General features: G+C 55.2%; 1 protein-coding gene across 7 annotated transcripts in view; it reads right to left on the minus strand.

Moving 5' to 3' along the window:
• Window positions 1-2601: 2601 nt before the first annotated feature.
• The window catches only part of STARD8 (StAR related lipid transfer domain containing 8), a 65180-nt gene continuing 41458 nt past the window's right edge, over window positions 2602-26323 (minus strand). For 4 of the 7 annotated variants that reach the window (XM_019648048.1, XM_019648046.1, XM_019648051.1 and 1 more), the window contains 13 exons: window positions 15046-15117; window positions 12973-13054; window positions 11730-11793; window positions 9100-10478; window positions 8299-8472; window positions 7293-7452; window positions 6652-6850; window positions 6082-6292; window positions 5653-5767; window positions 5163-5387; window positions 4128-4345; window positions 3856-4032; window positions 2602-3751 (listed from right to left, as the gene is read on the minus strand). In XM_019648048.1, the coding sequence (XP_019503593.1) occupies window positions 3634-3751; window positions 3856-4032; window positions 4128-4345; window positions 5163-5387; window positions 5653-5767; window positions 6082-6292; window positions 6652-6850; window positions 7293-7452; window positions 8299-8472; window positions 9100-10478; window positions 11730-11793; window positions 12973-13054; window positions 15046-15117 (3194 nt within the window). In that variant the 3' untranslated portion in view covers window positions 2602-3633. Of the gene's footprint in view, window positions 3752-3855; window positions 4033-4127; window positions 4346-5162; window positions 5388-5652; window positions 5768-6081; window positions 6293-6651; window positions 6851-7292; window positions 7453-8298; window positions 8473-9099; window positions 10479-11729; window positions 11794-12972; window positions 13055-15045; window positions 15118-26323 lie in introns of those variants that run through there. The other 3 variants (XM_019648047.1, XM_019648049.1, XM_019648050.1) reach the window with 3 other exon arrangements.

Here is a 26323-nt window from a genome sequence, read left to right on the forward strand (position 1 = left end):
AGACCCATGTGACCTAGCCCCTATGATCCCATCTCCTCTCACTATCCCCTTAATTCCTGCATCCCAGCCACGCTGACCAGGTCTTATCTTGGAAAACACCAACTTTGTCCGCACACCAGGGCCATTGTACTTGCTTGCTACTTCCGCTGCCCAGAACTCTTCACCCTGGATCTGTGCATGGCTCATTCCTTCTCCTCCCTCAGGTCTTGGCTTCAATGTCACTTCCTCAGACAGGCTCTCCCTGAGCACCCTATTGAAGTAACTGCCCAGTCACTACTACCTCATCCTGCTTTACTGCCTTCATCGCTCTCATCATAGCTGAAGTTAGCTTGTGTACTTGTCTACTGCCTACCTCCTTCCACTCACCCACCTATCGTGTGCTAACGGCAGGTGGGAACCTTGTCTGTCTAGTTCACACGGTATTCTCAACAGAGTCAGGCATGTAGCAGACATTCCACAACTACTTGTTGAATGGCAGAATTGAATGAGTGTTTGGATGGATGGATGGATGGATGATGGGGAAAGGTCAGATGCAGGAAGGGGTGATGCTTGATTTGGGGATCTGAGCTGGGCAGCCAGGAAGATAACAGTGCCGCCAACGGAGACAGAGCAGGCAGCAGAAAACAGAGTGTGTGCTCTGGAAAGATGATGAGTGTGACTTGGGCCTGTTGAGTTTGATATGCACGTGAGGCCTCTAGGAGGAAAGGTCCACTCATGCAGTGGGAAATAATGGCCTGAGCTCAAGGATGGGGACCCTGGGTAGTGATGAAGGTGGAAACTCAAACAATGGCTGTCAGCGAGGTCCGTAAAGAGCAAGGTGAGACAAGGAGGAGAAGGATCAGGAAGAACTTGGAGGAATGCTTGAGGTTGGGTGGGGCAGATGGAGGAGAGAAGTGGGAGGGGCAAGGAAAGAAGGCCAGGAACTGTGGTCAAAGAAGTGGGAAGACACCTCCTTGCCTAGAGGAAGGAGGCCTCAAGAAGGAAGATATGGCCATGGGGCCACATTCTCAAGGAGGGGTGGAGTGAAAGCCAACCAATCAGTAGTTAAGATGCAAAAAGTTCACTGGGATGTTTTGAGTCTGGCAAGGAGGTAGGTGTGTCCAGAACGGTGGGAGCTGAGGCTGTGGGGATCTGGGAACCAAGAAGAAAATTATATGCATGCACCCAGCCACCACCCAGCCACTCACCCAAGCCCTCCCCCATAGAGCCTGACTGGCAGGCAGGAGGGCATTTAGTCATGTCCACTATCTGCTAGGCACTGCACAGCCACATTCACAACCACGGGCTCATTTAACCTTGATGACAACCTTGCAAGTTACAAAGAGTTATTATCTTCTGTGAGGAAAAAGGAATCAGAAAGGTCACACAGCCAGGCAATGATGCAGCTAGATCTGAACCTGATTCTACCATCTACCCTCAAGCCACTCCAGCAACAGGGCCCTGGAGGCTAGAAACTAATAGATCAAAACTTGCAGATAGACTGTTCAATCCCCACATGGGATTTCACCATAGCATAGTTTCTTTGAGTTACCGGGTCAGAGGGAGCACAAGAGGAGAAAGAAGAGGCGACAGGGTTGGGAATTTGAGGATGAGAGTTCTCTGGCACCAAGGAAAGGGAAAGGCCAGCTCAGGGTGGGTGACAATATGGCTAAAGGCTAGAAGCGGCCATGGGCCCTGCCCGCCATGTGTGTGGGGATAAGGGCTGGGGCCTACTGGCCATGGCGGTGCATTCATGGACTGCACGGTGGGCCTGGCAGAGAGTCAGGCTCTATGGGAGCCTCTGCTTTATGCACTAAGGCCCAGAGAAGCTCCCCTGCTTGGACTACCTCTCCCAGAATGCGAGACCCAGGGGGGCCACACAGGGCAGCTGGCCCAGAGCAGCCGAGTCCAGAGCCGAAAGGATGGGGGGATCCTCTGGCTCTTCCAAGAGCCCCCCTCATAAGTATTTATCTGTCTCCTAGCAACCATCGCCTGCGTGGTCCTTTTCATACCGCCCATTAACAGCATGCTTACCCCATCCTCTGTGCCATCAGCCAGCCTCCTTCCATGCCCAGGTGGGGCAATGCCTGTGCCAGAAGGCCCCCTGGCTGCTTGCCTCAGAAACTGCTGGCCCCAGCTTCACGCTGGTGACCCTTAATGCCCGTGCTGTTTGACCCATCTGCCACCCACACACACAGGGTGCCTCCACTGTTTTCCCAAAGGTGAGGGGCTGACAGGCCCTCTGCTCACCTTGCCAAGACTCCCAGGCAGCAGTAATGCCCACAACCTCTGACCCCGACACCGAGCCTATGTCCTAACCCACCCCCAGTCTCCAGCCCATCACCTCAGCAAAGACAGCCAGAGGGCATCTCTAGTAATGAACGCTTTATTGTCCTGCCAATGGGGTCACGTGGCTCCTGCTCGCCACCTCCCCCGTCTCATGTTAAGTGCCCTGCCCCCCACCCCATTCCCCCCCAGATTACAGTACACTCATGATAGAACATATCTGTGTGTATATAGATGTGTGTATGTATATATATCTATATATACACAAATACCTATACATATTCGGTCTGTACAGTATTTATAGGTACAAATAAAATAGGCTTAAAAATTACAACATTGACTAGGATCCAACCCACTCCAGTTTATTTGGCCAACAGAAACATGAGTTGACATTTGAATGGAATCTGAACTTCCACATAAACCAAGATGGCCGATGGGTGGGATGGATCAGGTTTGGATCAAGACCCAGCTAGCTGGGATGACACTAGGCCCTGCCGTCTGGCTGGCTGGCCGCCTGAGCCAGGCTCTCTGCTTGAGGAAGGGGCTATGATGCCGGCCTGCTACAGCAGGCACGGAGGGCAGGAGAAGGGATGCAGACACAGATCCGTGTTCCTTGTCACCATCTGTTGTTTCTGCTCGGCCTGTGTGGTGGGAGCGAGCCTGTTTACTCTCCAGCCGTGGCAGTGTATGGCCAAAGGCTGCATGGGACCCCAGGGAGTGGCAGATCAAGCCAGGGGAGACTGGTTCATTGGTCTCTTGAGACATGAGAAAGAAAGGTTCCCCGCCCCCCCCCCATCTCACATCCCAAGCTATCCCAAATCGTCATGTCGCATCCTAGGGACTCGTCAGCGCCCAGTCTTTAAATCAGCCTTGTGAAAACCAGCATCATATTTACACATATAAAACAGCTCAAGGTGGTTGGGACTGCCCTGTGCTCTGCCCCTGTGCCTAGTCTAATTTCTCTGGAAAAGCCAGCGTAAGGCCAATGTTGGGCCCAAAGGCAGGACCAGAACCTCCTGTCCAACCTCAAAGAGACCCTAGCAGCAAACAGGATGGCTTGGCATCTGAGAAGGGCACTGAGCTGCGAGCACACACTGCTCTCTCCTTCCCCCGCAGGTGGGGGAGCCGGTAAGGCTCCGTGGGCCTGGAGAGTAGCGGGGATCTTGCTCCTAAAATGGCTCCCCTCTCCCGGGAGGGCAGGACATAGGCATGGGGGTGGGGGTAGAGTGGAGACGGGACACTGAGATTCTCTTTTCCTCCCGTGTATGTGCAGAGGAGGTTCAGGCTGTAAGAGGGACAGGCCCCTGGTAGCAGCATCTGGGGGCTGCTCTGCTCTCACTGCCAGCCACCCTGGAACCAGGATGAGGTTCACAACTTTGTCTCAGGACCAGCTGCCCACAGGGTGGGGAAAGAGTCCCGGATCTTTGCCACTTCCATGGCACACAGGTGCCCGAAGACTTTGTTGTACCAGTCAGGAGAACGGCCCCTGGGGAGGCAGAAGCAGGCAGGCATAAGCTGTGGCTTCTTCCCAGAAGCCCTTCCCAGGGGGAAGGAAGAAAGGGATGGGGCCAGGGCGCAGGGGCGTGGTACCTTAGGTCAGCGCGGCAGATGTGGGTGAGCCGGGATCGGCCCAGGCCGCAAGGCTCCATGAGGTACTGGGAAGTGAGCATCAGGGCCCGTACCCCCGACTCTGGAACGGGCTGCTCAGGATCCAGGGACTGGGACACAAGCAGGCAACCCCCGCGGGGCAGGTCAGAGCGCCACATCCTGTGCAGAGGGGACACACACATTCAGGTTCCCGATGCTGGTTCCCCTCCCCCCAGCCCCCTAGGCACAGCAGGGTGACAGCTGGAGCCCCTCACCGGAGCACCACAAAGTCGCGGCAGGGATGGGGTGCCATGCTGTCGGTGACATAGTGGTACAGCTCCACGCCCGGCATCAGGGCCTCCAGCACCTGGGCCCGCAGCAGGTCCTCATCCCAGAGGGCCCGCTCCCGCAGGATACGGTGCAGCACCACAGCTGGAGGGGCCGCCACCTCCGTGGATGCCTTCCACACACGCAGCGGGTGCCCATCCGGTGCCTGCAGACCACGGCAGTGGGGACAGGAGGCAGCTGTCAGGACCGGAGAGCTCCCACTCCCCCTCCAGCCCCCAAGGAGGGAAGGCTACAGGGTTACTGTGCCAACAACCCTGTGTTCCCTGGACTCTCTCCTTTCTATGTCTGCTTCTGCGCCTGCTCAAGAGCACAGATACATGACAGATACGTATTGTCTGAGGCCTCCTAGGCTGTACCATGAAATGGGCACAGTCCTTGGAATTACTGGAAGTGAACAGGAAGATGGTGATGGTCCTTCTGTACGTGCCCGGCGCTGTGCCGGCTTCTCACTTTGACCCTGTAAGGCAGGTTTCACTGTGACTGGTTTATACACGGCAAACCTCAAGGGTGCAGTCTTACTCATAATAAGAATCTGAGGAAGGACATGGCTAGTGCCAAGACAGGGACAGAGAGAAGTCACCTGCAGCCTGCGGCATGACAGCAGGCTCTGAATGGAGGTGGAACATATCCAGCTGGGGCTTACAGTGGCCTGGGGAATGTAGTGCTTGGGGCAGGTCAGTCCAGGTAGCGGGACAGCATGGGTGGAAACACAGCGTGACTGTGGTACAGGGAGACATGGGAGGCGAGGCTCCAGAAGCAATGACATGTCTAGAGTAGGGCTTTGAGAAGGTAATTCTGGCAGATGATGCCTGAGAGGTAGCCTTGGTCTCATTGGGCTCCAAGTATCAGGACAACACAAAGCGACACTGGATGGGCAACTCCTTCCTTTGGGGTCCCTGACCCCTTGCCTGAACCATGCCCTCTCCCAGCCCCGTGACAATCATGAGAAGTGTGGTACTCACCTTCCGGCATGCCAGCTCCGTGTGCTTGGGCCCTGGCACACTCATCCAGCCCTTGAAACGCTCAGCAGCATCACGCAGCAGCTCCCGCACGCTCTCCTCCATGTAGAGACTCAGGCTCATGCCAGCAGCTCGGGCCTGCCGCAACTCAGCCAGGGCTGGGCCAGGAGGGCTGAGCTCGGCGGCACTGTAGGAGCCACACAGTTGCACCACCATGTCCTGGGGCACCTGGGACGGCACACACACACACACACACCGGGCTGGGGCAGACCCTCAGACCCTCAGTCCCAGAGCATCAGGTTCATGTTAAGCGGGTACAGATGCCTGGCTACTGCAGTGGGGTAGATGAGAAACCTTGCCGGGAACAGTTGGAAGTAGGAAGTTGAGACGTATGTGTCAAGTTGGGTCCTGTTCCTCACTTGGGGTACAAAGGTCAGGCCTGATAGTTCTCCCAGGGTCTGGGAAGTAGGCACCATGGCCTGGAGTTACTCACCTGGAAAAGTTTCTTGCAGTCACTGATCATATGTGATAGGCCCTGGGTGGCAGCCATGTTCTCACTCAGGTCCCGAGGGCCTGGCCGGCCAATCAGGCTGCGTTTGCTCTTGATCCTGGAGGGAGGGGCCGAGAGAAGAGAATGGCACAAAGGGATGAGACAAGATGGCTGACAGGCTGGTTTCCTGCTCCCCAGAAGTCAGCTTGCCAGTCCTGAACACAAAACAACCTGCTATCCTTTAGAAGGCTGGGCTTCACAGCATCCTACCAGTCCCGGGCCCCTGAGGACTCAGGCTGACCTCTTGTGGTGATGCCTGGAAACTGCAGGGCCAGCCATCAAGGGCCAAAAGTCCAACGGGGATGGATGAGGGGACATGGGGGGGGGGCAAACCGTCCCTGCCTGGCCCAGCCACATGCTACCCTGTTTCACCTGGGTGAGGGGCTATCCTTCTTGGAGACGTTGAGGTGGAAGATGGAGGGCGCCAGGCACACTGCCAGGTTGCCGGCTGTCATCTGGTTTTCCTCAGCAGAGGCAATGTCACTTAGGAAATACAGGAGGGTCTGCAGCACCTCTCGGTTCTCATCCGGGAGCAGCAAGGTGGCAGCTTGCGCTGCTGCCAACCACTGATCCTTGGGGAGGACTGTGGGGAAGGAATGGTAAAAGGGCTTCCTTATTCCCCGAGAGCCTCCGGCAGCATGCCGGGGAGACAGAAGGGCTAAGATGGGCTGTGGCAGGTCTCAGTGCTAGATCAAGCTGTGCTCACATGCGCAGTGGAACCTTAGGTAAGGGCCTGCCTCTCCTCGGGGCCTGAGTATATCTTTCCATAGAGTGGGTTTGGGGGACCTGAACATGGTTTCTCCCAACTCCACATCGTAACTCTTCCAATGAGTATTTGGGTGTGGCTTCATTTGCTTGCACCATGTTTACTGTCCACGAGCCCTAGGATTCAGGGCGGCTAAGAATGGGGCAGGTTGTCAGGGACATGTAAAGGCGACTCACGCTGGTAGATCTGTAGGAAAGTGGTGGTGAGCTTGCTGGTGAAGATAGGCTCAGGCAGGTCTCGGAAGTACTGCTTCAGCAAGTCAGCCACATCGTAGGCCGACTGGCCCTCGTAGCAGACATTGTCCGGGGAGGTCTCGTTCATTTGGCGCAGGTTCTGGATCCGAGACTTCACCCCAGACTTGCGGAAGATGCCCACCTGGCCGGGTCAGGGACGGGGAAGCATGGAGGAGGAGACCGTGAGGCCAGGCCCGGTCTGGGAGTCACAAGCATAGGCCACCCCAGAGATTTTCAAGCCTGGCCGGCTTCTTGATGGACAGGGTCGGAGACAAATGGCAAAACCCAAGGAAAGGGTTTTTACAGCCTCTGGCAAAGAACGATGGCTTTAGTGGAAATGAGTAGGGAAAGAGGGATCTAGGCTAAGACACGCTCCTGGAAAATGGGGACTAGGGCACCCGGGCCAGAAAGAAGGAAGCTTCAATTCCACGCTTGCCAGGCCTTCCTGAGGCTAGGGAAGGCCTCTGGTGGGCCAGCCCAACCTAGGGAAAAGGAGCACAGCAGAGCAGCTCCCTGCCCCAGTTTCTTAGCCTTGGACTTCCTCCCCAGCACCATCTGTCCATAGGCATCCCAAGACGGCTCACCTGGTCCAGGCACTGGCTGCGTAAGTAACGCATGGCTTGCTGGATGCTCTGGGGCAGTGGCTGGCCTGTGCGCTGCACGTGGATGAGGGGCGGCACCCCAAACACGTGCTGGCCCCGGTAGTCTGGGGTCTTGTTCCTTTTCATGAACTTGGGCACTGACCTGTTTGGAGGAGTGACAAGAGATCAGGAAGGGGTGCGGGGTAGGCCAGGACACAGCTTGCAGACTGTGCAGTCTTTGCGGGTGGGGGAGGGGGCTCAGGCAGGGGTGAGTGGGTGTACGAAACACACCATATCCCCAAAGTCAACATTCACTGAACTCCTGCTCTGGGCAGGTAGTCACACAGGAAGAGAGGGAGCTCTCCATCTGGTTAAGGAGATAATTGTGTCAAGAGGCAGTGACAATATACATGGCCAGGAGTGGGCCAAGAACTTAGGGGAAGACCCATGGGGGAGGGGAACTCTATCCAGGGGCTCAGGGAAGGCTTCAGGAAGGAGGTGGACATTCAGCAGGCTCTTGAGGGATAAGCAGGCATTGTCCCAGCCGAGAAATGGGGAAAGGCTTTCCAGGCTGAGAGAACAGCATTCAGGGAAAGGCACATTCAGGGAATGGCGACTGCTCCACTGGCCTGTACATGAAAGGATCCTGATGGAAGGCACCCGACCCTCATACTTTGGCAATGGGGAGCCACAGAAGGGTGCTTATCAGGAGAGTGACAAACAAAGCTGCATTTTAGGACAATCTTACTCGTGCAGCATGGAGGTTGGAGTGGAGGAGGACCCTGGGTTCCCCAGCGTCACCACCACTCCTCATCATGGGTAGCACACATACTCCTGTGCATGCCATGTGCACCCCCCGCAGACATATGCAAGCCACCCAGACCCACGCTGGCGTCTCAGGCCACGACCCTCCAGCCTCCTGTGGGCTCTGCCTGTCTGCACCCGCCTTCTGGGGCTGAGCCTCCCAGGGCCCCGGAGCCTGCACAGGGAGGGGTGCAGGTGCACTCACCAGCCCCAGCCCTGTTTGTGGGGCACAGTGTATTTCTCCATGAAGGCCGTGAGCCGCAGCAGGGAGCCCTTGTGCAGCAGGTGGATCTGGCTGGCAAACTGCCGGTTGATCTCCAGGGACTCGGAGTTGAGGCTGGGCCTGTGGGAGTTCTGGAAACTGTGCCAACGAAGCTTCCTGGGGAGCGCGGGGCGGGGGTGGAGAAGGCCAGAGGGGCAGGTTTGGTCAACCTTAGAAGGGGCCGTATTCTTCTGATCCTCTTTTTTACCCCAAAGAAAAAAAATGCAGGGAGATGGGGCCACTGTCCACATTACTGCTGGGCCCAAGGGTGAAAAAACAGCTTCAGCTTCCAGGGCTGCCCAGTGGCCCAGACACTGTCAGGGAGGTGGCACAGACCTCAGGCCCATTTAGTGCCAGCGAGGAGTACCAGTGGAGGGGCTGCTCTGAGAAACCCAGAGTGGAAAAGCTGGGCTCAGAGGCCATCTCCTCTAACGCTGTCCATTTACACACAGGGAAACCGAGGCCCAAAGAGGAGCTAGGATTTGCTCAAGGCCACGGCAGAGGCAGGTCTTGAACCTAACATTCTGGATTGTTGCGTTCTGCACTCTTGCTATTTCCCTCCTGTGACTAGCTGCCTAAAGTCAATCATCCAGCCCCCAAGAACGTGCCCCTGGGCCTCATAACTAAGAAATGGCTAGGGGGAAGGGGCGAAGATGGAGGGGGTGGGAGAGGGGAAGAATGGGGGGAGGGGGAGAGACGGACACAACAGAGCCCCCTGCCCCCACCCCTACCCTGAACTCCCACCTGCAGGGTCTGGTAAGTGAAGCCCCAACGCCTGAATCTCGTCGTTCATAGGGTGCTGATGCCTGGAGTCCAGCCAGGGACCCTGCAGCTTCAGCCTCGTTCATGGAGTTCCTGCTACTGTCCAGTTCGCTGGAGGATGCCACAGTGTCAGAAATGGAGTGTCCTTCTTCCACAGACAGGCTGGACGCAGAGGTGGGTTCCCCACCCGAATTTGCCTCCTGTTCGTTACCCTGGGCCGGGCCCAGGGCCTTCACTTCAGCCTGTCCCTGGGGCTCAGCTTTGGCTGGGTCCGGGATGACTGCCTGGACATTAGCCTGGCCCGGAGCTGAGGCCTCTCTAGGGGCTGGAACCTCAGACTGACTTTCAACCTCAACTGTGGCTATTTCTACTGATGAAGTGGCTTCCTCCTCTTCTTCGTCTTCTTCCTCTTCCTTATCTGCAGGCCCCAGGTCTGGGTATATGGCCTGAGACCAAAGCTCTACGCGTTGCTGCAAGCCCCATACGTGGTGGAGGATGTCGTCTAGGTGAGCATAGCTGCCCCCAGCATCCTCCTCATCTTCGGCCTCAGCCTGAGCCAGTATAGGCTCAGCTGAGTACAGCTCTGGCATGTTGTCATAGGTGCTGGCATGGCTGCCCGTGGAGCCACAGGAGCCCCGGCGCCCTTCACAGCCCCAGCGCCTACCTGGCTGCCAATCAGCCAGATGGTGTCCATCCTCAGGACACAGGCTCTCAATGGACAGGGAGCGAGGGAATGTGCCTGGTTTGTGGTCCCTGGGCACATGCACCAGGCAGTCACCCCTGTGTACCCGTGAAGGATGCCGGAACGTAGCTACAGGCCAGACCTCCCAGGTCCTCCGAGTTTCACTGACACCACCACTGGCTGAGGTGTCTGCCCGGTTCTTGGCCCTGTAGAATCCAGCTGAGAAGAAGCCACGGCGGCTGCGGAAAGACAAGGCTTTGGTGGCCTTCTCCGAACTGGCTGGGCTATGCTCGGGCTCAGCTTTCCGGCTGCCACCCTTTTCCTTCCGCCTCAGAGACTCAAGGTGCTTGAGGAAGCTGCGGGAACGGTGCTTCTTGGCTTTGTCCTGGGGACCCTCTGGGTCCCGGGTGGGTCTGAGGAGGGACAGGTCACACGGGCTTGGGGCACGGCTTAGCAAGGGCAGGTCCGCTGGCTCGGGTGGTAGGCTCACAGTGATGGCTGGCAGGGAGGTGGCACTAAGCTCAGTGAGGACACTCTCACAACTAGAGGTCACTGGCAGCCCAGGACTCGGTGGAGCCAGCAGGTCAGAGGAGCCCACGCGAGACCAGTGCTGATTTTCTCGCTGCAAGGCCCAGGGGTTGCTGATGTGACACTGCTCCTCCTCTTCGGAGTCGTCATTCTGGGAAGGACACCACAAGGATGGGTCAGAGAAGTCCACCTAACAAGCCCTTGCTTGTGCTCCACTCTCTGCCTCCAAACTCTTGTGGGGTTTGGAGGCAAAGGACCCTGCTTTATGCTTTCTAGAGGAGGGAGCCGACTCTGGGAGTGTCGGAGGAAGGAAGCCAGGAGTCACAAACAGCCCAAATGGATGGTCAAGGTCATCTGATTAATCTAATACCTCCCCAATTACAGATAGAGAAACCTAGACCCACAAATGAGAAGCTACTTGTCCAAGGTCATACAATGTCACCCAGGAAGTCAGTAGCAGAGCCAGGCTAGAATGCAGGCATCTTGACCCCATGTCCTCAGCAGCCTCTCAAGTCTAGACTAGAGTCTTAGATCAGAATCACAGCATGCCAGAGCTGGGAAGGAGATTTTAGATTTTCTCATTTTCTAATTTGCAAGGTGGGAAAACTGAGGTCCAGAGAAGGCAAGAGGCTTGCCCAAGGTCACTGAGCAGTCAGTGGCAGAGCTGAGACCAGGTCCCCGGGGTCTTCTGCTTCCCAGGCCAGGTTTCTGGCAACTTGGCTGATGCACCCAACTGCAGGCCTCTGGAGGAGAAAGACCCAGAGGAAGCACAAAGCCTGACCCCAGGGAAGGATGGGGTAATCAGGTCCACATTCCAGGGCTACGTGAAGACCGACAGGCCTCCTGGCTTCTGCATTCCCAGATTGGGAGAGTCCGAACGACCTTTGGAGGCTATTAATCCCCCCCCCCCCCGACCACCACTACCACCATTCATTGTAGAGATGAGGATAATGAGGCTAGAGGGAAAGAACTTTGTGTGGGTTGGGTTGAGAACTGATTTCTAAAACCATACAGGCCATGATTTTTCTATCACAGTATTCAGTTTCTACCCCCTAGTCAAGGAATTTTTGCCATCACAGAGCAGGAAATGGGGGCAGATGGATTTCCCTGAGGAAGGGCCATCTCTAGGTGAAGTTAGTAAACCCAGGAGGGAGAGGTGGGCTGAAGTGGGTGCATGAGGACATGGGCCAGGGTACTTGTTATCACACTCCAGCTCCTAGACCAGGCCAAAACCCAGAGGCATCACAGAGCCCCCTGTACTCCACTCCCAGGCTGAAGCAAGGCACTGCTCTGGACGACCCAGACTCCCAGGGCACTGGAGCTAGTTTCCAAGTGGTTTGTATATGTCTGGGGTTCCGCATGGTGCCACAAGGCCACAGGCCCCACTGTTGCCATGCCTCACCTGCTTGCATTGAAAATGAACCTCCAGTTTCATCGAGGCACAATTGTTCAAGGTCATCAGCCTCCTGCAAGAAAATGAGGCAGTGTTCACCCAAGCGTCCTAACCCCCAACGCCTGCAGGGCATAGCCTACCGAGACACTCCCAAGATGCCATCCACTAATTCACACGCACAGCCATGGAAACTTCTCCCAAGCCCCAGTGTTTGTGAAAGTTTCAGCGTCAGGCATGATACCGGGGCAGATTATGGCCTCTGGACTCTGAGAGCCTTTACATGTGGAAAGCAACCACTACAAAGATGGGACAGGAAACAAACCAGTACAGAACAGCACCAAAGGTTCAGCAGGCACACAGAGGGAGGGACAAGGAAGTTCCATGAACAGAGAGGGGTGTTCTCAGAGAAGGCTTCCCAGAAGACAGAAATGGGATTCAACAGGAGACTAGGATAAGGGAGAGAGGGAACACAGCCAGGAAAGAGACCCGAGTGGGTATGAGGGGTGACTGAGGCAGATAAGGGCCTCAGGTGTCATGCTAAAAAAGCTTTGGACTTTTCCCTTCAGGCAGTAACACATTTTTCTTTCTTTTTCTCTTTTCTATTAGTTTCAGGTGTACAAAACAATGCACTAGTTATACTTTTCACCCCTCACAAAGTGACAACCCCCTCCCCCAATCCCCCCCCATATACTTATCTATTACAATTCCATTGACTCCACTCCCCATACTGTACTCCACAACCCATGACTATTATATTAAATTATAGTTGACATTCAGTATTATTCAGCTTCAGCTTCAGGTGGATAGTGCTGTGGTCAGGCCTCTACACCTGAAAACTGACTCTAGTGGCTGTTGGGAGGCTGGACTGGGGCAAGAAGTAGGAGGAAGATGCAAAGATGGAAGGCAGAAAGGCCAGTGAGGAGGCGGTAAAGGATCCAAGGAGTCGTGGTTAGGCCTCAAAGGAGGGCCGAGCTGGTGTAAGTGGAGAGGGAACAAATCAGAGGATTGTCTGGGGGATCGAACTGAAGTGAGAAAAGAGTCAAGGCCAGATCCTGGCTTTCCAGCTAGAATGCCTGGTGGGGTGAGGGTGTCACGGACCCAGAAGACAGAATGAGTGGGGTGACTGCGCTAGGCGAGCTTTGTTAATAGGCGGGGCCCCGCCTCTGTTAGGGGGACTGGGATTGGCTGTTTTCCACGAGGAAGCCCCAAGCCAAGCCCTGGCCTCCCAGACCTGGCCCTCAGCCCCCCCTACCTGAAAAGGGCCCCCAAAGAGTCTTCGTCCAGAAAACCGTGGTCCTTCTTCACAGAGCCAAGATCCAGGGGAAACGAACCTTCTGTATGGCAGAGAAGGCAAGATGAGTTGAGAGCAGCGGGTCAGAATCTCTGCCAGCGGCCCTTGAGCTGGAAGGGGAAGCAGAGAGGCAGGCCAGGAAGAGCAGAGCAGACAGAGGAAGCCTGGGGGCAAGAAGAACCCAGGGAGCGCGCGTAGGCCGGCGGGTGAAAGGGGGAGGGGCCTCATCAGTTAGTGGGGCGGGTCCATGGGTGACTGCAGATCTGAGGCCCTGGGCGGCTGCATAGGCTAACATGCCCCGTCCCCCCCGCCCGCCCCCGCCCCTTTGAAACTTGGGCTGCTCAGACACGGAACCTCCTCTCTGCTGCACGGTGAACTGGGGGAGCAGAGAAAGAGTGAGGACAGAAAAAACACTTCTGCCTGCTAGCCAGAGCAGGGGGCCCCAGTCCCTGGGGTTTGGGGAGGGTTAGGGGAGAGAGGAGCCAGGAAGGCTCACACCTCTCTGCCTTATTGGTAAAAAGAGCCCATTTTCTCATTTCCTAATATTCATTCCTCCTTTGTGCCAGACACTGGGGACACAACAGTGAATGAAACAGAACTGGTCCCAACCTTCCTGGACTTTTCACTCTCCTGGGTGTAACAGACAATAAACAATATGTGACACAAACAAGACAATGCAGGAACAAATGCTACAAAAGACATCAGCCAAGGTGATGGGGTCAAGAGAGTCTGGGCGGGGGCTACTCCTAGGGAGGTGGTCATCAGACACCTTTGGGGCAGTGACCTCTGAGCTGAGTCCTGAAGAATGGGAAGGGGCCCGCCGTGCAAAGAGCCTGGAAAGAGATGGTGGCAGCACTCACATTAAGGCTTCAAAGATGGAAAGGGCCCGGGGTGAGCATGTGATGGACAGGAGCCTGGGGCGTGCTGAGCGCAGGGGAGAGGAGTAAAGGGCCGTCTTGTGGGCCTGGGCTGACTTCATTGTAAGTGTGATGGAAGCCAGCAGAGACGCGCCAGAGTCAGAGCACAGGAGTGACACAGTGAGGCCTAGGCTCACAGGCGCGCTCCAGCTTCTGTGCACTCACAGGAAGGAGGTGGCACTCTAGGTCAGGTGACAGGTGACAGCAGGTCACACTGATGTGACAGTGAAGGTGGTAGGAAGTGGATCGATTCAAGATATAGTCTAGAGAGAGAAGGAACCTGCTGAAATATTAGATAGGGGGGACAAAAGAAAAGAGGAATTGGGGGTGATTTCCGGATGTGGGGCTTGCATGGCTGGTGATGCCATCAGGGGTTCAGGTTTAGAGCAGTCAGACATCTGAGTAGAGATGTTGAATTGGAAGTTGAATAGATATATCTGAACAGAGAGACATTTGAGAGTCACCAGAATATAGATGGTACTTGGACAAGGATCTCCTGGGAAAGAAATGTTGAGAGAGCAGAGGGGCTAGCATGTAGCCCTGGGGCACCCCAACACTGAGCTGTCATTTAGAGGAGCAGGAGTCAGCTAAGGAGACTGAGAGCAGCAGCCAGAGGGAGGGTTTCTAGAAGCTGAAGTGAGCGGCCAACTACACTGAGTGCTTTTGAGAGATGAAGTAAGGACTGGGAAGTGACCACTGAATTTGACCTCATGCAGGTCACTGGTGAGCTGGACAAGGACAGTGTCATTGACAAGGTGGGGCAAAGCCAGCCTGCAGTGGGGGTGTGAGAAGAAGAGGGGAAGTGAGACAGCAAGAATGAGGGATGCTAAAGGAAAACGGGAAGATGAAGGCCCGCGAAGAAACGAAGCTGTGGGGAAGGGGAGGGGAGGTGAGGGCAGGCCGCATCCATGGAACTGGCACCTGCAGTGGCCGTGCTCAAGACCAGGTGCTTTAACACCTGAGCGATGCCAGAGCTTGTGAGAGCTGAGGAGAGCCATCTGGTAGAGAAGATGATATAGGTGTAGGTACGAGCAGCGCAGTCAGAGAAGCTGCTTTGCCCCATGTTACAGGTGAAAGAACAGAGGGATGAGGCAAGTTTGGGGAAGAGAAGCCTTACCCTCAAAGAGCTGGGCATACTGAGAGAATCCTGTCGCTCGGAGCCACTCGCATGCTTTTTTGGCCTCAGCTTCTAAAACAGAACAGGGGGGAGAATGAGGTGGAGAAGTGGGGTTAGCGGGTTGATGGGTGCACGCTGCATCACCTCCAGCAGGCTGGCACCTCTAGTTCCGGTGACCCGGAAATGGCATGAGCAGCTCAGAGGGGCTGGCATATTGCCTTCGTGCCCCAGCCAGGTAGGATTCACCCTCAGCTCCCCAAGAGCCACTTCCTCTATGTGCTGAGCCCCCTTTCTTGAGCCTCAGTCCTTGCCTGTCCCATGCCTCTCCCACTCTCTCGGCCCTGCTCGGGAACAGAACCCACCAACCCCAGCAACTGCCAGGACCATCTGGGCTCAAGGAGTCCTGCTGGGGGAGAAAGGCACAGCTGTGTCTTCAGCCCTCTTCCTCGGGGAGCCATCCCCTTCCACGGCCTGTGGAGACCGACTAGTCCAGCTAGGGGTACGGAATGTTGACCAGTTATGGTTCTCTTTCACCCTCATCTTAACTAACCTTCTCCGGCACTGGCAACCAAAGCTCCTTTAATGCACACAAGCTCTGAAGAGGGCTTTAGTCTCCTGTCTCACGGATCTCCAAACCGGCTCAGCAAGGAAGGGCTGGTCGACAATCTCACAGTTTCCGGGGCAGCGGTGCTGGGGCCGGTCTGACTCCCACTCAGGGCTCCTACCCTTGTGACATGGCGGCTGCCTCAGTGCTCCTCCTCCCCCACCACTCATCATAACCCAGTGCAAACAGGCCAGCCACTGAGGAGAGCTGGGACCTGTGGGTATCTTGGAGGGCAACGGCTGGGTCAGCCTCCCTCCCCCCCGCTGCTCTGGCACTGTCCGCCAGTGGGGCATGCCTGCCAGCCTCAGTGGAGACGTGTAGCTGGACTGAAGCACAGGGGAGAGTCCCTCCTGGCCCAGCATAGGCTGAGGACCAGCAGCGAAGGCCTGGGACTGCCCAGGCAGCTATGTGTTCCCTACCCAGGTGGTTCCTGGGAGCATTGGGGCTGGGACCTGGCATAGGGGCAAGCAGCTGCTGGCTCAGCAGAGCTGCTCCCTCAGCAGAGCTGCTCCCTCAGCAGAGCTGCTTTGGCCACGCAGTCCAGCCCCGGTTTCCTTCATTTTCTTAGCACATGTGACCAGGCCACTCCAAGGAAACTGGTGGGGTTTTTCCAGGACAGGAAGTGCTCTGTCTTCCCAGTGCTCCCCAACAAGGAAATTCAGGAAGAGATGCTGGCAGCCGGAACGGATAACTTAAAGGACAAATCAGTATTTCAGGGATGCTGCATGGGTGGAGGAGGAAGGAAAGCATGTGGGAAGGTGGAAGTTGCTCAGAAAAACTAAGAGGCTCCTTAAGGGTCACACACTAACGAGGATTTGACGGGGACAAGGGAAGGCTCTGCAAGGGAGCCCCTGAGGGCTTTGGGGGCAAACAAGGATGGGGCGGGGATGCACACCTGTGCATTTCTGCAAGTGTGTGTGCCAGGTTGGTGCTGCCCCAGCATCTGTAGCCGTTTCCTTATGTCCATGATCCACATGGATTGGCATGGGCTGGCGCACTTCTATACCCACCCCCACAGACCCCTGGTCTGTGCATGCAGCTGCACATGTGCGTGTACGTGCGTGTGCGCACGCGTGTGTGTGTGTGTGTTTGTGTGTTTTGTTACTGCAGCTCTTTTATCTATGATAGAGATTTAGGAGTCATCGGGACCTCCAAGAGGTCCCGAAAGCGTCTGTTCTCATGAAGCCCAGCTAGCACCACCTCTGCCCCTCTGGCAGGGGGCAATGCTGGCCTGGGAAAGGACCCAGGTCTCTAGGCAGGTGGTAGGCTGGAAGCTGTGTTAAGAGCAGCCTGAAGGGACTTCACGCCCACTCAGGGAGCATTGGAGGGACATGGTTTCGCTGGTAGGGCAGCGCAGCTGGCTGCTACAACCATGCCCCAGTCTCCTACTCCTGCACACACCTGGGAGAAGGCCCTTTCCCCTAACAGCCAGCTCTGCTTTCCTGTCATTAGGACAAGGTGGAGGTGCCAACGGAGAGGCCAGATCGAACCTGCCAAAAAGTGGGCACAGAAGGAAACAGTGACATCTAAAGAGACATGAGCCTGATATGGCCTCCCCAGGCAGGAGAGCCCCCAGCCACTCATGGCTTGAAGCTGAACAAAGAGGAGGAGAGGGGAGGAGAGAGCTACCCGCCTGTCCATCACTCCTCTGCTCCTTCCTAAGCCTGAGAGGGCTGGGGGAGTGCAGTGATGAAGTCCTGTATCTTGCAGCATGTGCCTGAGTCACAGAGCCCACGGGAGAGTGGCAGGCTGCCTGCTCCCCTAATGCTAGGTGTGAAGAGGACCAGCTCACTCAGGTGGGTGCCAAGTTGTTTCATTCCTACCTAGGGCTCTCTGTAGCCCCTGCTATTCTGAGGGTGCTCCCTGTCCGCAGCAGCAGCAGCACCTGGGAGCTTGTTAGACATGCAGAGTCCCAGACCTACTGATCTGAACTGCCACTGAACCTGATACTCAGGTGATTTGCATGCAAATTAAAAGTTTGAGACGCGCTGGCCTAAATCACATAGCTCAGGGATTCTCAGCATTGGATGCACGTTACAATCAACTAAGGAGTTTGTATTGTAAATCACCAATTCCCCAGGGCCCCATTCCCAGAGGCTGGTTTAATTGGTCTGTGATGAGACTCTCCAAACGAGTATTTTTAAAACGCTACAGTAGGGGCATACAGAGGCCCACCTGCCCTCAGATGCCAGGTAAACAAGGGCTTAGATTCAAAGGAACCAACTCCAGGCCCTCCCAATTTTTTACTGCCCCTTCTGGTCTAGTGGAGTGACAAGTGGCGTTCAAATCCTGAGGCTGTCACTCACTCGCTCTCTGACTTTGGGCAAGTTGTTTAACCTAAGACTCGGTTTCCTCCTCTGTAAAATGGGGGTGATGGAATCCACTTCTAATAGCTACTGAGAGCATTTAATAAAATACTGGCAAGACAGAAAGACCCTTTCTGACACATACCACCAAGCACTCACCAGACGAGGCCCCTCCCGCCTCTGCCCAAAGCTTCCCAAAGGGAAATGAGAAAATGGGAGAAAGAAGCCCAGCTCGCGTCCCCTTCGGAGTCTGGAAAGTGGCCACATCCAAATCCCTGTCACAATTGGAGCCAAATGGCTCAGGGAAGTGAAGGTAGGAGACAGAAATCTTGAAGGCCACAGCAGCTCCAAAAGACAAAATAGCCAAGGAGCCTACATCAGGGCTCCAGACCGAATCCCAACAGCCCTCGTGGCAGGAATCTGGAGAATGTAATAGGTTATTGCCCAACAGGATGTTAGGGACATTGGCTCCTGACAACACACCACCCTATGGAGAGCTGGGAGGCCCTGAGGGTCCCTCGCAGATGAAGCAGTCCGGGACATATGTCTTGGTGATTAAGGGCTAAGCTCTAGCGTTTTGCCTTCCTCCCTCCCACCCGTCCCAGCCTGCCCAGGCTGGGGCCAGGAGTGACCACCCACCCCTAGAAGAGTCAGCTCACCTGGGACTGGGGCCCAGGCGGCCTGATGAGGATTGCTTTATGTGCCCGGCGGGGAGAGTGACACCGGGCAGGCTGAGGCGAGTGATGTAGGAATGTCTGTGGCCCCTGGTCCTGCCTCTGTCCAGATGTGCAGATTCCAACAGTTTCAACGGCTATATTATACAAGCTGTGCTCTGGCCAAGGATAGGGTGATATGCTAGCACAGGTCAGAGATAACACTCAGCTAGCACAAGCTGAATTCCACTGAGATTTAGGCCCAGGCCCTCCCCCTGGGGAGGGACCCAGATGATCTGAGCCATAGATTTGGGGGAGAGAGCATGCTAGAGAGCTCTGGAGTCAAATCAGGCCCCAGGGCCACACTCACAGGGAGCACCAAAGGACTGGCAGAGCAGCAGCGGCCAGTTTCCGAGGTCAGTGATGGTGTCTGCCCCTACACTCTCACAGGCCGCGGACCAGGGCTCTTAGCACAGTGTTTTGCTATGCAGAGAAGGGTGGAAGGAGGACAGAAGCAGGGCGTCTGTTCTTGAGCTGTGCTATGTGCATGATGGTAGGCTTTATGCACCCAGGAGAAACGCAGCAACACTCCCCATGGAGGAAATGCAGTAATGGCTGGCTGTGATAACTGAGCTGGAGAATAAGCTTTTTCCAATCACGCCGCTCCCTACTTGCTGCCTAAGTCATCTTAGGCAACTTGCTTCATCTGCTGAGCTTTGCTTTCCAAACCTACACTGTGAGGACTAACAGCGTTCCAGCTGGCCTTGCTGGTTACTGTCTGGGTTTGCAAATGTCTGTCTGAAAGTTGTCATTAGAGAGGGCTGCTGTTGTTAGGACTACTCGAACGGTGTGTTCACAGAGTCTATTACGCTCAGTTCAGATATCGTGTCCTAGTTGTAAAGAAGTCAGAAAGAAAGCTAGGAGGAAAAGACAAGGCAGTAGGCAACTAAGCTTTGGGAAACCAGGACTCCCCCAGCCATTGTCACCAAGCACACCCTCTCCGCGCCATTGGGGAACTCGAGTCCTTAAGCCCTTTGGTCACTCAGTGGGCCGTCACAAGCAATGGGTGGATGACACAGAGGCCCAGATCAAAGTGTCTTTCCTACGGCCGGAGTGGTAACCGCTCGACTCAGGATGCACATTATAATCTGGGGAGCTTTTAAAAATGCCAGTGCCTGCGACCCAGTCATGAATGATTAAATTAGAATCTCTAAGGAGAGGATTGCTTCTGCTTGTTTTTGAGAATTCTCCAGGTGATTCTAAGTTGCAGCCAAGATAGAGATCCACTGACCTAAATAGATGTGGCTCGCAAAAAAGCCACAGCACAGGTCTCTGGAAAGATTCTAGCCAGAGGCCGACTCAGGCTGTTCTAATCACTGGCCCACGTCCCTCTAGGCTGGAGAGCAGGAGCAGGAGAGGGCAATTAGCAGAAATATGAATGCATGCGGTAGGACTGGCGGGCAGGTCTGTGGGTGTTTTTGGAGGTAATTGATTCAAACAGAGGACCTGCTCCTCAAGGCAGCTCCTAACCAGTGGGTTGCTTTCCTTTACCATACTTAGCGCCTTAGCTGGAAAGGCATCTCATCTATGGCCCTCACAGCAGATCCACAGCAGATACTGGCCCTCTGAAACAGATCCGGTATCAGCATGGACTCTCCCACCTTCAGTGAGCACAGGCGGAAAGCATTCCAAGGCGGTGGAGAAAGACCTGCAATGCCACTGTCTATGTGCCTACCCAAGTTCCCAAGGTGGGCTCAGCGAGGACAAGCTGATACCCTAGACAGGCAGAGGGGCCGCCTACCACTCCAGGCCCTGCTGCTGCCCCTGAGAAATGCTAGGTCCTGACAAACAGCTCTTCTGACCACTTCTCTTGGTTGATGCATGGCCTGTTTCCTTTGCCCACCCCCACTCCTAGAGAGGAGCCTCCTTGAGGAGGAGATGCTGGCCTTTTGGGAGAGGGCTTACACCTTACTTGGCCCCAAGTGCTTATGGCCAGCCCGCTTTACCCTCCAATAAGTGGCCTACGCCAAAAGAAGTGGGCCCATCCAGCCTCAAGCCTTGGATCTGTCAGGGGCGGAGCTTCATTTGAACTTGCACAAAAGGGCCCTCTGGGTTAGCAGTGACCCTGGCAGAGACGCCGCAACAGATGATTGCCTGGCTATGCCACCTCTCTCTGGGGGACCAAGGGAAAGGGGCCTTCACAAGGGCCCATACTAAGAGCTGTCATGGATTCCAGGACAGCCAGGGCTTCCCATCCCAACACTGGAGCAGACTTTCAGGGGGGTCTGCAATACCCTGTCCACTGGGAAGGTGGGTACACTGGTGTCCCTGCCCTGGCTGCTCTTGGCTGGAATCACAACTCTAACTAGATGCTTACAGGGGAGGGAGGCAGAGGGAGGGAGAAAAGCCCAAAATAGCTCTCACCCCACATTCCAAACCTCACAGGAGGAGCACCACAGCAAGCGGCCTCGCTTGGCAGTGCTAGACACTGGCTGGCCTCCGGCTTCTGAGGTCAACGGGCAGAATGCGGGGCCCCTGCTACACCTGTTCGGAAGCCAAGCTCCTGGGTCCATGCGAGAAACACTTTTGGAGTCTCCCTGTCACAGCTGAGGCACAAAGGCAAACGGCCCAGGAGGGTACAATGCTATGGGACCGGGTGGCAATGACACGAAGCCACTGAATCATCTTGCTGGCCAGGGGCAGGTTCACATGTGTGGCTCTCTACTCTAACACCCCTCTCTCCTTAACATTCCTCGTCCAAGGCTACAGGACCACAAGGATTCTTCAACCAGGGACAATGTATGCCCCCCTCCTCCCGGGGGAGGGATGAGACTAGCATCTACTGAGTAGACGCCAGGGATGCTGCTAAACATCCTGCAATGAGCAGGACAGTCCCCCACAACCAAAGAAGGTTTGATTCCAGACCTGAAGTGTGAGATCTTACCTGGGGGCCTCAGGCACTGCCAGGCAGCTCCACCCCACCTTGGGGATGTCCTGGGGGGGGGCGAAGAATGGACACAATATTCAATGGAGGTCCCTTGTCTTTGGACACTGTGGACCCCTTGCAGGGTCAGCTGAGGAGAGGTGGCAGTTCTAGCTTGGAATTTTTATAAATATGGAATGTACACAAGGACCACCAACCGTGCCCCTGTCCCCATGAAGCTGTGGCCTGAGCTCCAGTACGTGGCTCTAAGTGAGGGGGGGCTATAAAGGCGTGGTAGCTAAACGGACCTCTGGCCTCCTGGGTCTGCTTGAGAATCTGAGTCCAGGGTTTGCCAGGCCTGTGGTCACCTAGGCTAGCACTAGATACAGCAGGGCCAAAGCAGGCAGCTGACATTCCTGCCCGGCCCAGGGCTTCCCTGTGACAGCAAAGGTCATAGTTGCCACCTGTTCTGCCACACTCTCTCCATTAGGTTTCTTGCCCCCAGGGGATCCTGCCCCCAGCCCAGTCCCAGGTGCTCTGACAAGGTCATAGTGACAAGGAAAGACAGGCGTTTTCATAAGCCACATGCTGCTCCATCCCCTCCAGTGCCCAGTCTGGAGGCAAGAGATGACAGCCTAACCAGTCTGGGGCAGACGTTAGACCAGTGGTAACTGGTCTCCACTGTGGTATGGAAGCATACTGGATGGAAGGTCAGGAGAACCACATTCTGGCCTTAGCTCAACTAAGAACTTGTCAGGTGACCTTGGACAAGCTACGACCTCTGCCTGAGCCTCAGTTTCCCCATCTTCTAATGGCCATTCACCGAAATCTAGATCTGGAGCAGAGGTAGGTGTGGCTGGCAGTGGCTGCACATTCTCTTCTGGGAGACTCAAGGTAGGGTCCTCGGCGAGGTTCAAGACCGAAGCCATCTTCCCCTCCCCAGCTGGCTCTCCTGATTTCCTGCCTCCAAAGGCACCAAACACCTAGGCAGACTTCCTCTCTCCACTCATGTATTTAGTCACCGAGTTCCATCAATTTTTCAATTGACTGGTCACGGTTTCCCACAACCAGCCGTGCTCCAGATTCTCATGCCTGGATTATTTCAGTCCTCCAAGTTCCCAGCCTCCAGTCTCTCCTTCCAACAGGTCGTCCTGCCAGCCTCTCCTTCCAAGAGCCCAGCGCTGACCTGGCCACTCTCCTAATCTGCAACCTAACGGGCTCCCCACTGCCCGCAGCCCAGGGCAGCTTTATCAGGCTGCTTTCTACCTGGCCCTTGACCCAGCCTGGGTTGAAGCTGCGAACTCCTATTATTCCTCAGGATGAAGGCCAAACTTCCCCTCCTGTGGTGCCTGTCTTCCCTGACCTCTCACCACGCCCTACCACCCAATGGCTCAGTAAATTAAGTGGCCCTGTACACATTTCCACTACCTTCTCAGCAGCACTCGAGTCTGTCTCCCCCATTCAGCTGGAGCTCCACTGCATTGGTCTCAGCATCCTCAGTGCAGTGTGGTAAGGGCTACTGAATGTTCTGGCAACACCTCCACAGGAAGTCCTGCTTCCCAACTAAACAGTATGTGGGCCTCTGACCCCACGCCCTCCTCCAGTATCCCCACAGCAAGGTTGCAGGCGTGAGCACACACCTACAGTTCAGCACTTGGCCAGAACACCTTGTTCCAGGGCAGAAAGCACCGCCAGGAACCAAGGCCCACAGGTGTGAGAAAGGAAGATAAACTCGCCCTGAGGGTGGAGGCACTCTGGCCTCAGCAGCACTTAGCTTTCCTATCCCAAGCTGCTGCAAGGACGTCGCAGCTCGCTGGACAGAAAGGACATGCGCCATCTCCTGCTTCCCTGTCTTGGCCTGCAAAGTCTTGGCGCTCGCCCGTTCTGACCCGGTGCCACCAGTTCTACATCCCACCCCACTTGCCTGCTTCCTTTTCCTTCTTCTGAGGCCAAATATAAACTCCCGGACAGGAAATGCTTGGAGGAGCCTGTCCCCACCCTGAGATCCAGAGAAAATTGTCTCTGACACAAAGGAAATGGGCTTGCGAGAAGGAGCCTCCTCGGCTGGGGCCTGTTCTCCTTCTGGAAGCCAGTGGACACAAGCTGTCCCCTGAGCCCTGCGGTCGGCCAGCCAGCCAGACGGCTGTGACCTGAGCACAAAGGAGAGGGCAGGAGGTGACAACGTGGGGCAAAGAGGAAACAGAACTCAAAATGTTGGCCTAACGGCCTTGTAACACCTAAGACCGTAGAGGTTTAGGGGTACAGTGGGAAGAGTAACAGGCGAGCCAGTCACACCTTTTAGTCCTCTCTACTACTTCTTAACTGCAGCTGTGTTCATTGCTTATAACCTTTATGATAATGAATGTAATTATTAATATTAATAATAGATGCTAATATTTACTGAGTACTTATTACCTGTCAGGCCCTGGGCTAAGAACTTTACACAGATTGTCCTGGCCAAGACTTAACTTCTCTACGCCTCAGTGTCATCTGTAAAATGGGGATATGATCATAGTAGCGACAACATGAGCTTTTTGCAATAATGAAATGAGATAATCATAACAGCCAAAGGGTATGAGTCATTGGTATGTCCCAGGCATTACTTTAGGCACTTTTTATATGACTTCTGTCATGGACTTCACAACCACCCTGTGAGGCCAGTGCTCTGATAACCTCTCTTTTGGGCAGATGAGAAAACTGAGGCTCAGCGACAACAAGCAACTTGCCCCAAGTCAGCAGCTAAGAAGTGGTGGACCAAGTGCAAAGCCACACTCAGGACCACCAAATCAAAATCCTCCTCATTAACTACGAGAAATTGCTGAGGTCATAGACACAAAAAACATGCCGGGGTTTTCCCAGCATGAACCCTTAGCCTGAAGTAAATGCCCATCAGTGGAGAAAGCACTTGACCATCCCACATACCATTTAGCCCCCACAATAGCCCTGTCCAAAGCAGGCCTGCTGCACATGAGGCAAGCCCGAGCCCATGGAAGGTCACGTGGCTTCTACTGGACACAGATGGGGCCAGGGGCCCACCTAAATGTTCAGCGCCACATCTGTTACCAGGTCAGCCTCCCTAGGCTGTCCCCTCCAAATCCAATCCCCCTTGGCTGTGCACTTTTTTCAACTAATATGATTGAGCTACTTGGTGCCAGGCCCCATGTTGGCACCAAGGTCTGAAAACTGAACAAAAGCTGAACTCGCCTGGTGTACTTGGCCAGAGCTGCTACCAGGCCCGTCCTTGTCAGGGAGGAAGAGGCTAACATGGACTCTCCTTTGTAGCACCCACTGGAGCTTGTTTGCAGACAGGATAAAAGAGAATGAGCTCCAAAGCAATGGAGCTGGCAGGTGGTACAGCCTCACAGAAGGAAGCTTGCAGCACCCAAGGGCCCTGAGGCGAGAGCTCTGGGCAAAAGGCCCCCTCCCCACATGCACAATTCCAGTATGGGCCACAACAGCTGGAGGAATCACGGAGTTGATGCGGCCAGCCTCCTGCCTGCCTCTAACCACCCACGCCTTCTAAAAACTGCAGCCTGGTTGTCAAGAGAGCTCATTAAAGTGTCTCTTCTTCCCTGATGCCACTCGCACCCTGGTCTGCACCCCGCAGTGCTGGGAGGTGCTAATCATGTGGGCCTGCTGTCAGAACCACCCCCAACTCCCTCCTGCAACCCCCCCCACCCCAATGCAGCTCTGCTTTAGAGCATCAGTACCCAGCCCTTTGAGTTTTCTTTCCTGTCCCTCTGTCCACCGGGGGCAGGGGGGGAGCAGGCAAGGATCTGGGGGCTGTGTGCCCAGGAATGACTGACCGCTGGGGGCAGAAGGGAGACCCAAGCCTCAGCTCTTCAGGCACGGCACAGTCACTAAGGGTGTCAGTGTATCCGGGTGCTGATCCCAGCTCCATCACTCCCTAGCTGCGTGACCTTGGGTAAGCCCTTCATTTCACTTCTCCTTTTCTCACTTTCTTCATGTGTAAAATGGGGATGATGAGAGCAGTACCTACCTTACAGAACTGTCATGGGAGCTAAGCAGTGTGTCAAATGTGTCAAGAATCTAGAAGAGTTCACTGTTCTCATTGGTGTTCTCATCGTTACTACAGCCTGACGCAGTGTCATAAATGCCAGTAAAGGAAGGGACCCCGGAGGTGGGCATAGCCAGGGACACTTTTCTGGAGGAGGTGAAAGCTGAAGTGACAGAGAAGTCCAGACCTAATGCCCAGGAATTGGCCGGCTTGAGCACTGCACATCCTCAGGTCGGTGAAAAAGAGCAAAGTGACAAGGTGGCAGAAAGTACTACTAAACAATAAAATGAGAATTCTGTTTGCACTATTGGCTCTAAAACTCAACAACCCCATGACGGAGGTACGTATCACCATTTTATAGCTGACAAATGGAGGTTCACGGGGGTTAAGTAATTTGCCCAAAGTCACCCAGCGCTGCGTATACCAGAGCCCCCTGGTCTTCACGAGACAACTCTCCTGCCCCAGGCGCTGTGTGTACACCCCCGGATGTGTTCGGCCTCGGCTCCACTCCAGCCCCTTTCCACATGCCCCTCTTTGTTTTTCTCATCTCGAAGGCCCTGCTCAGGTGGGGGCCACTCAGGCCAGATATCTGGGGCCAAGGGCTTCCCAAGCTCCCTGCCCCTGCCCCAACCTGACCTGACCTCAGCCTGGAGCAGAAAAGCTGGCTGCAAGCACCTATTTCACACCTCAGACAGGCCAGCCTTTGGCCAGCCCAGATAAAGGACAGGAAATCCTCGGCCACCTCCCCAGGAGGTCGTTCCCTCAACCATGGGA

Source organism: Hipposideros armiger, unplaced genomic scaffold (assembly GCF_001890085.2).
Source record: "Hipposideros armiger isolate ML-2016 unplaced genomic scaffold, ASM189008v1 scaffold_119, whole genome shotgun sequence".
Classification (NCBI taxonomy): domain Eukaryota; kingdom Metazoa; phylum Chordata; class Mammalia; order Chiroptera; family Hipposideridae; genus Hipposideros; species Hipposideros armiger.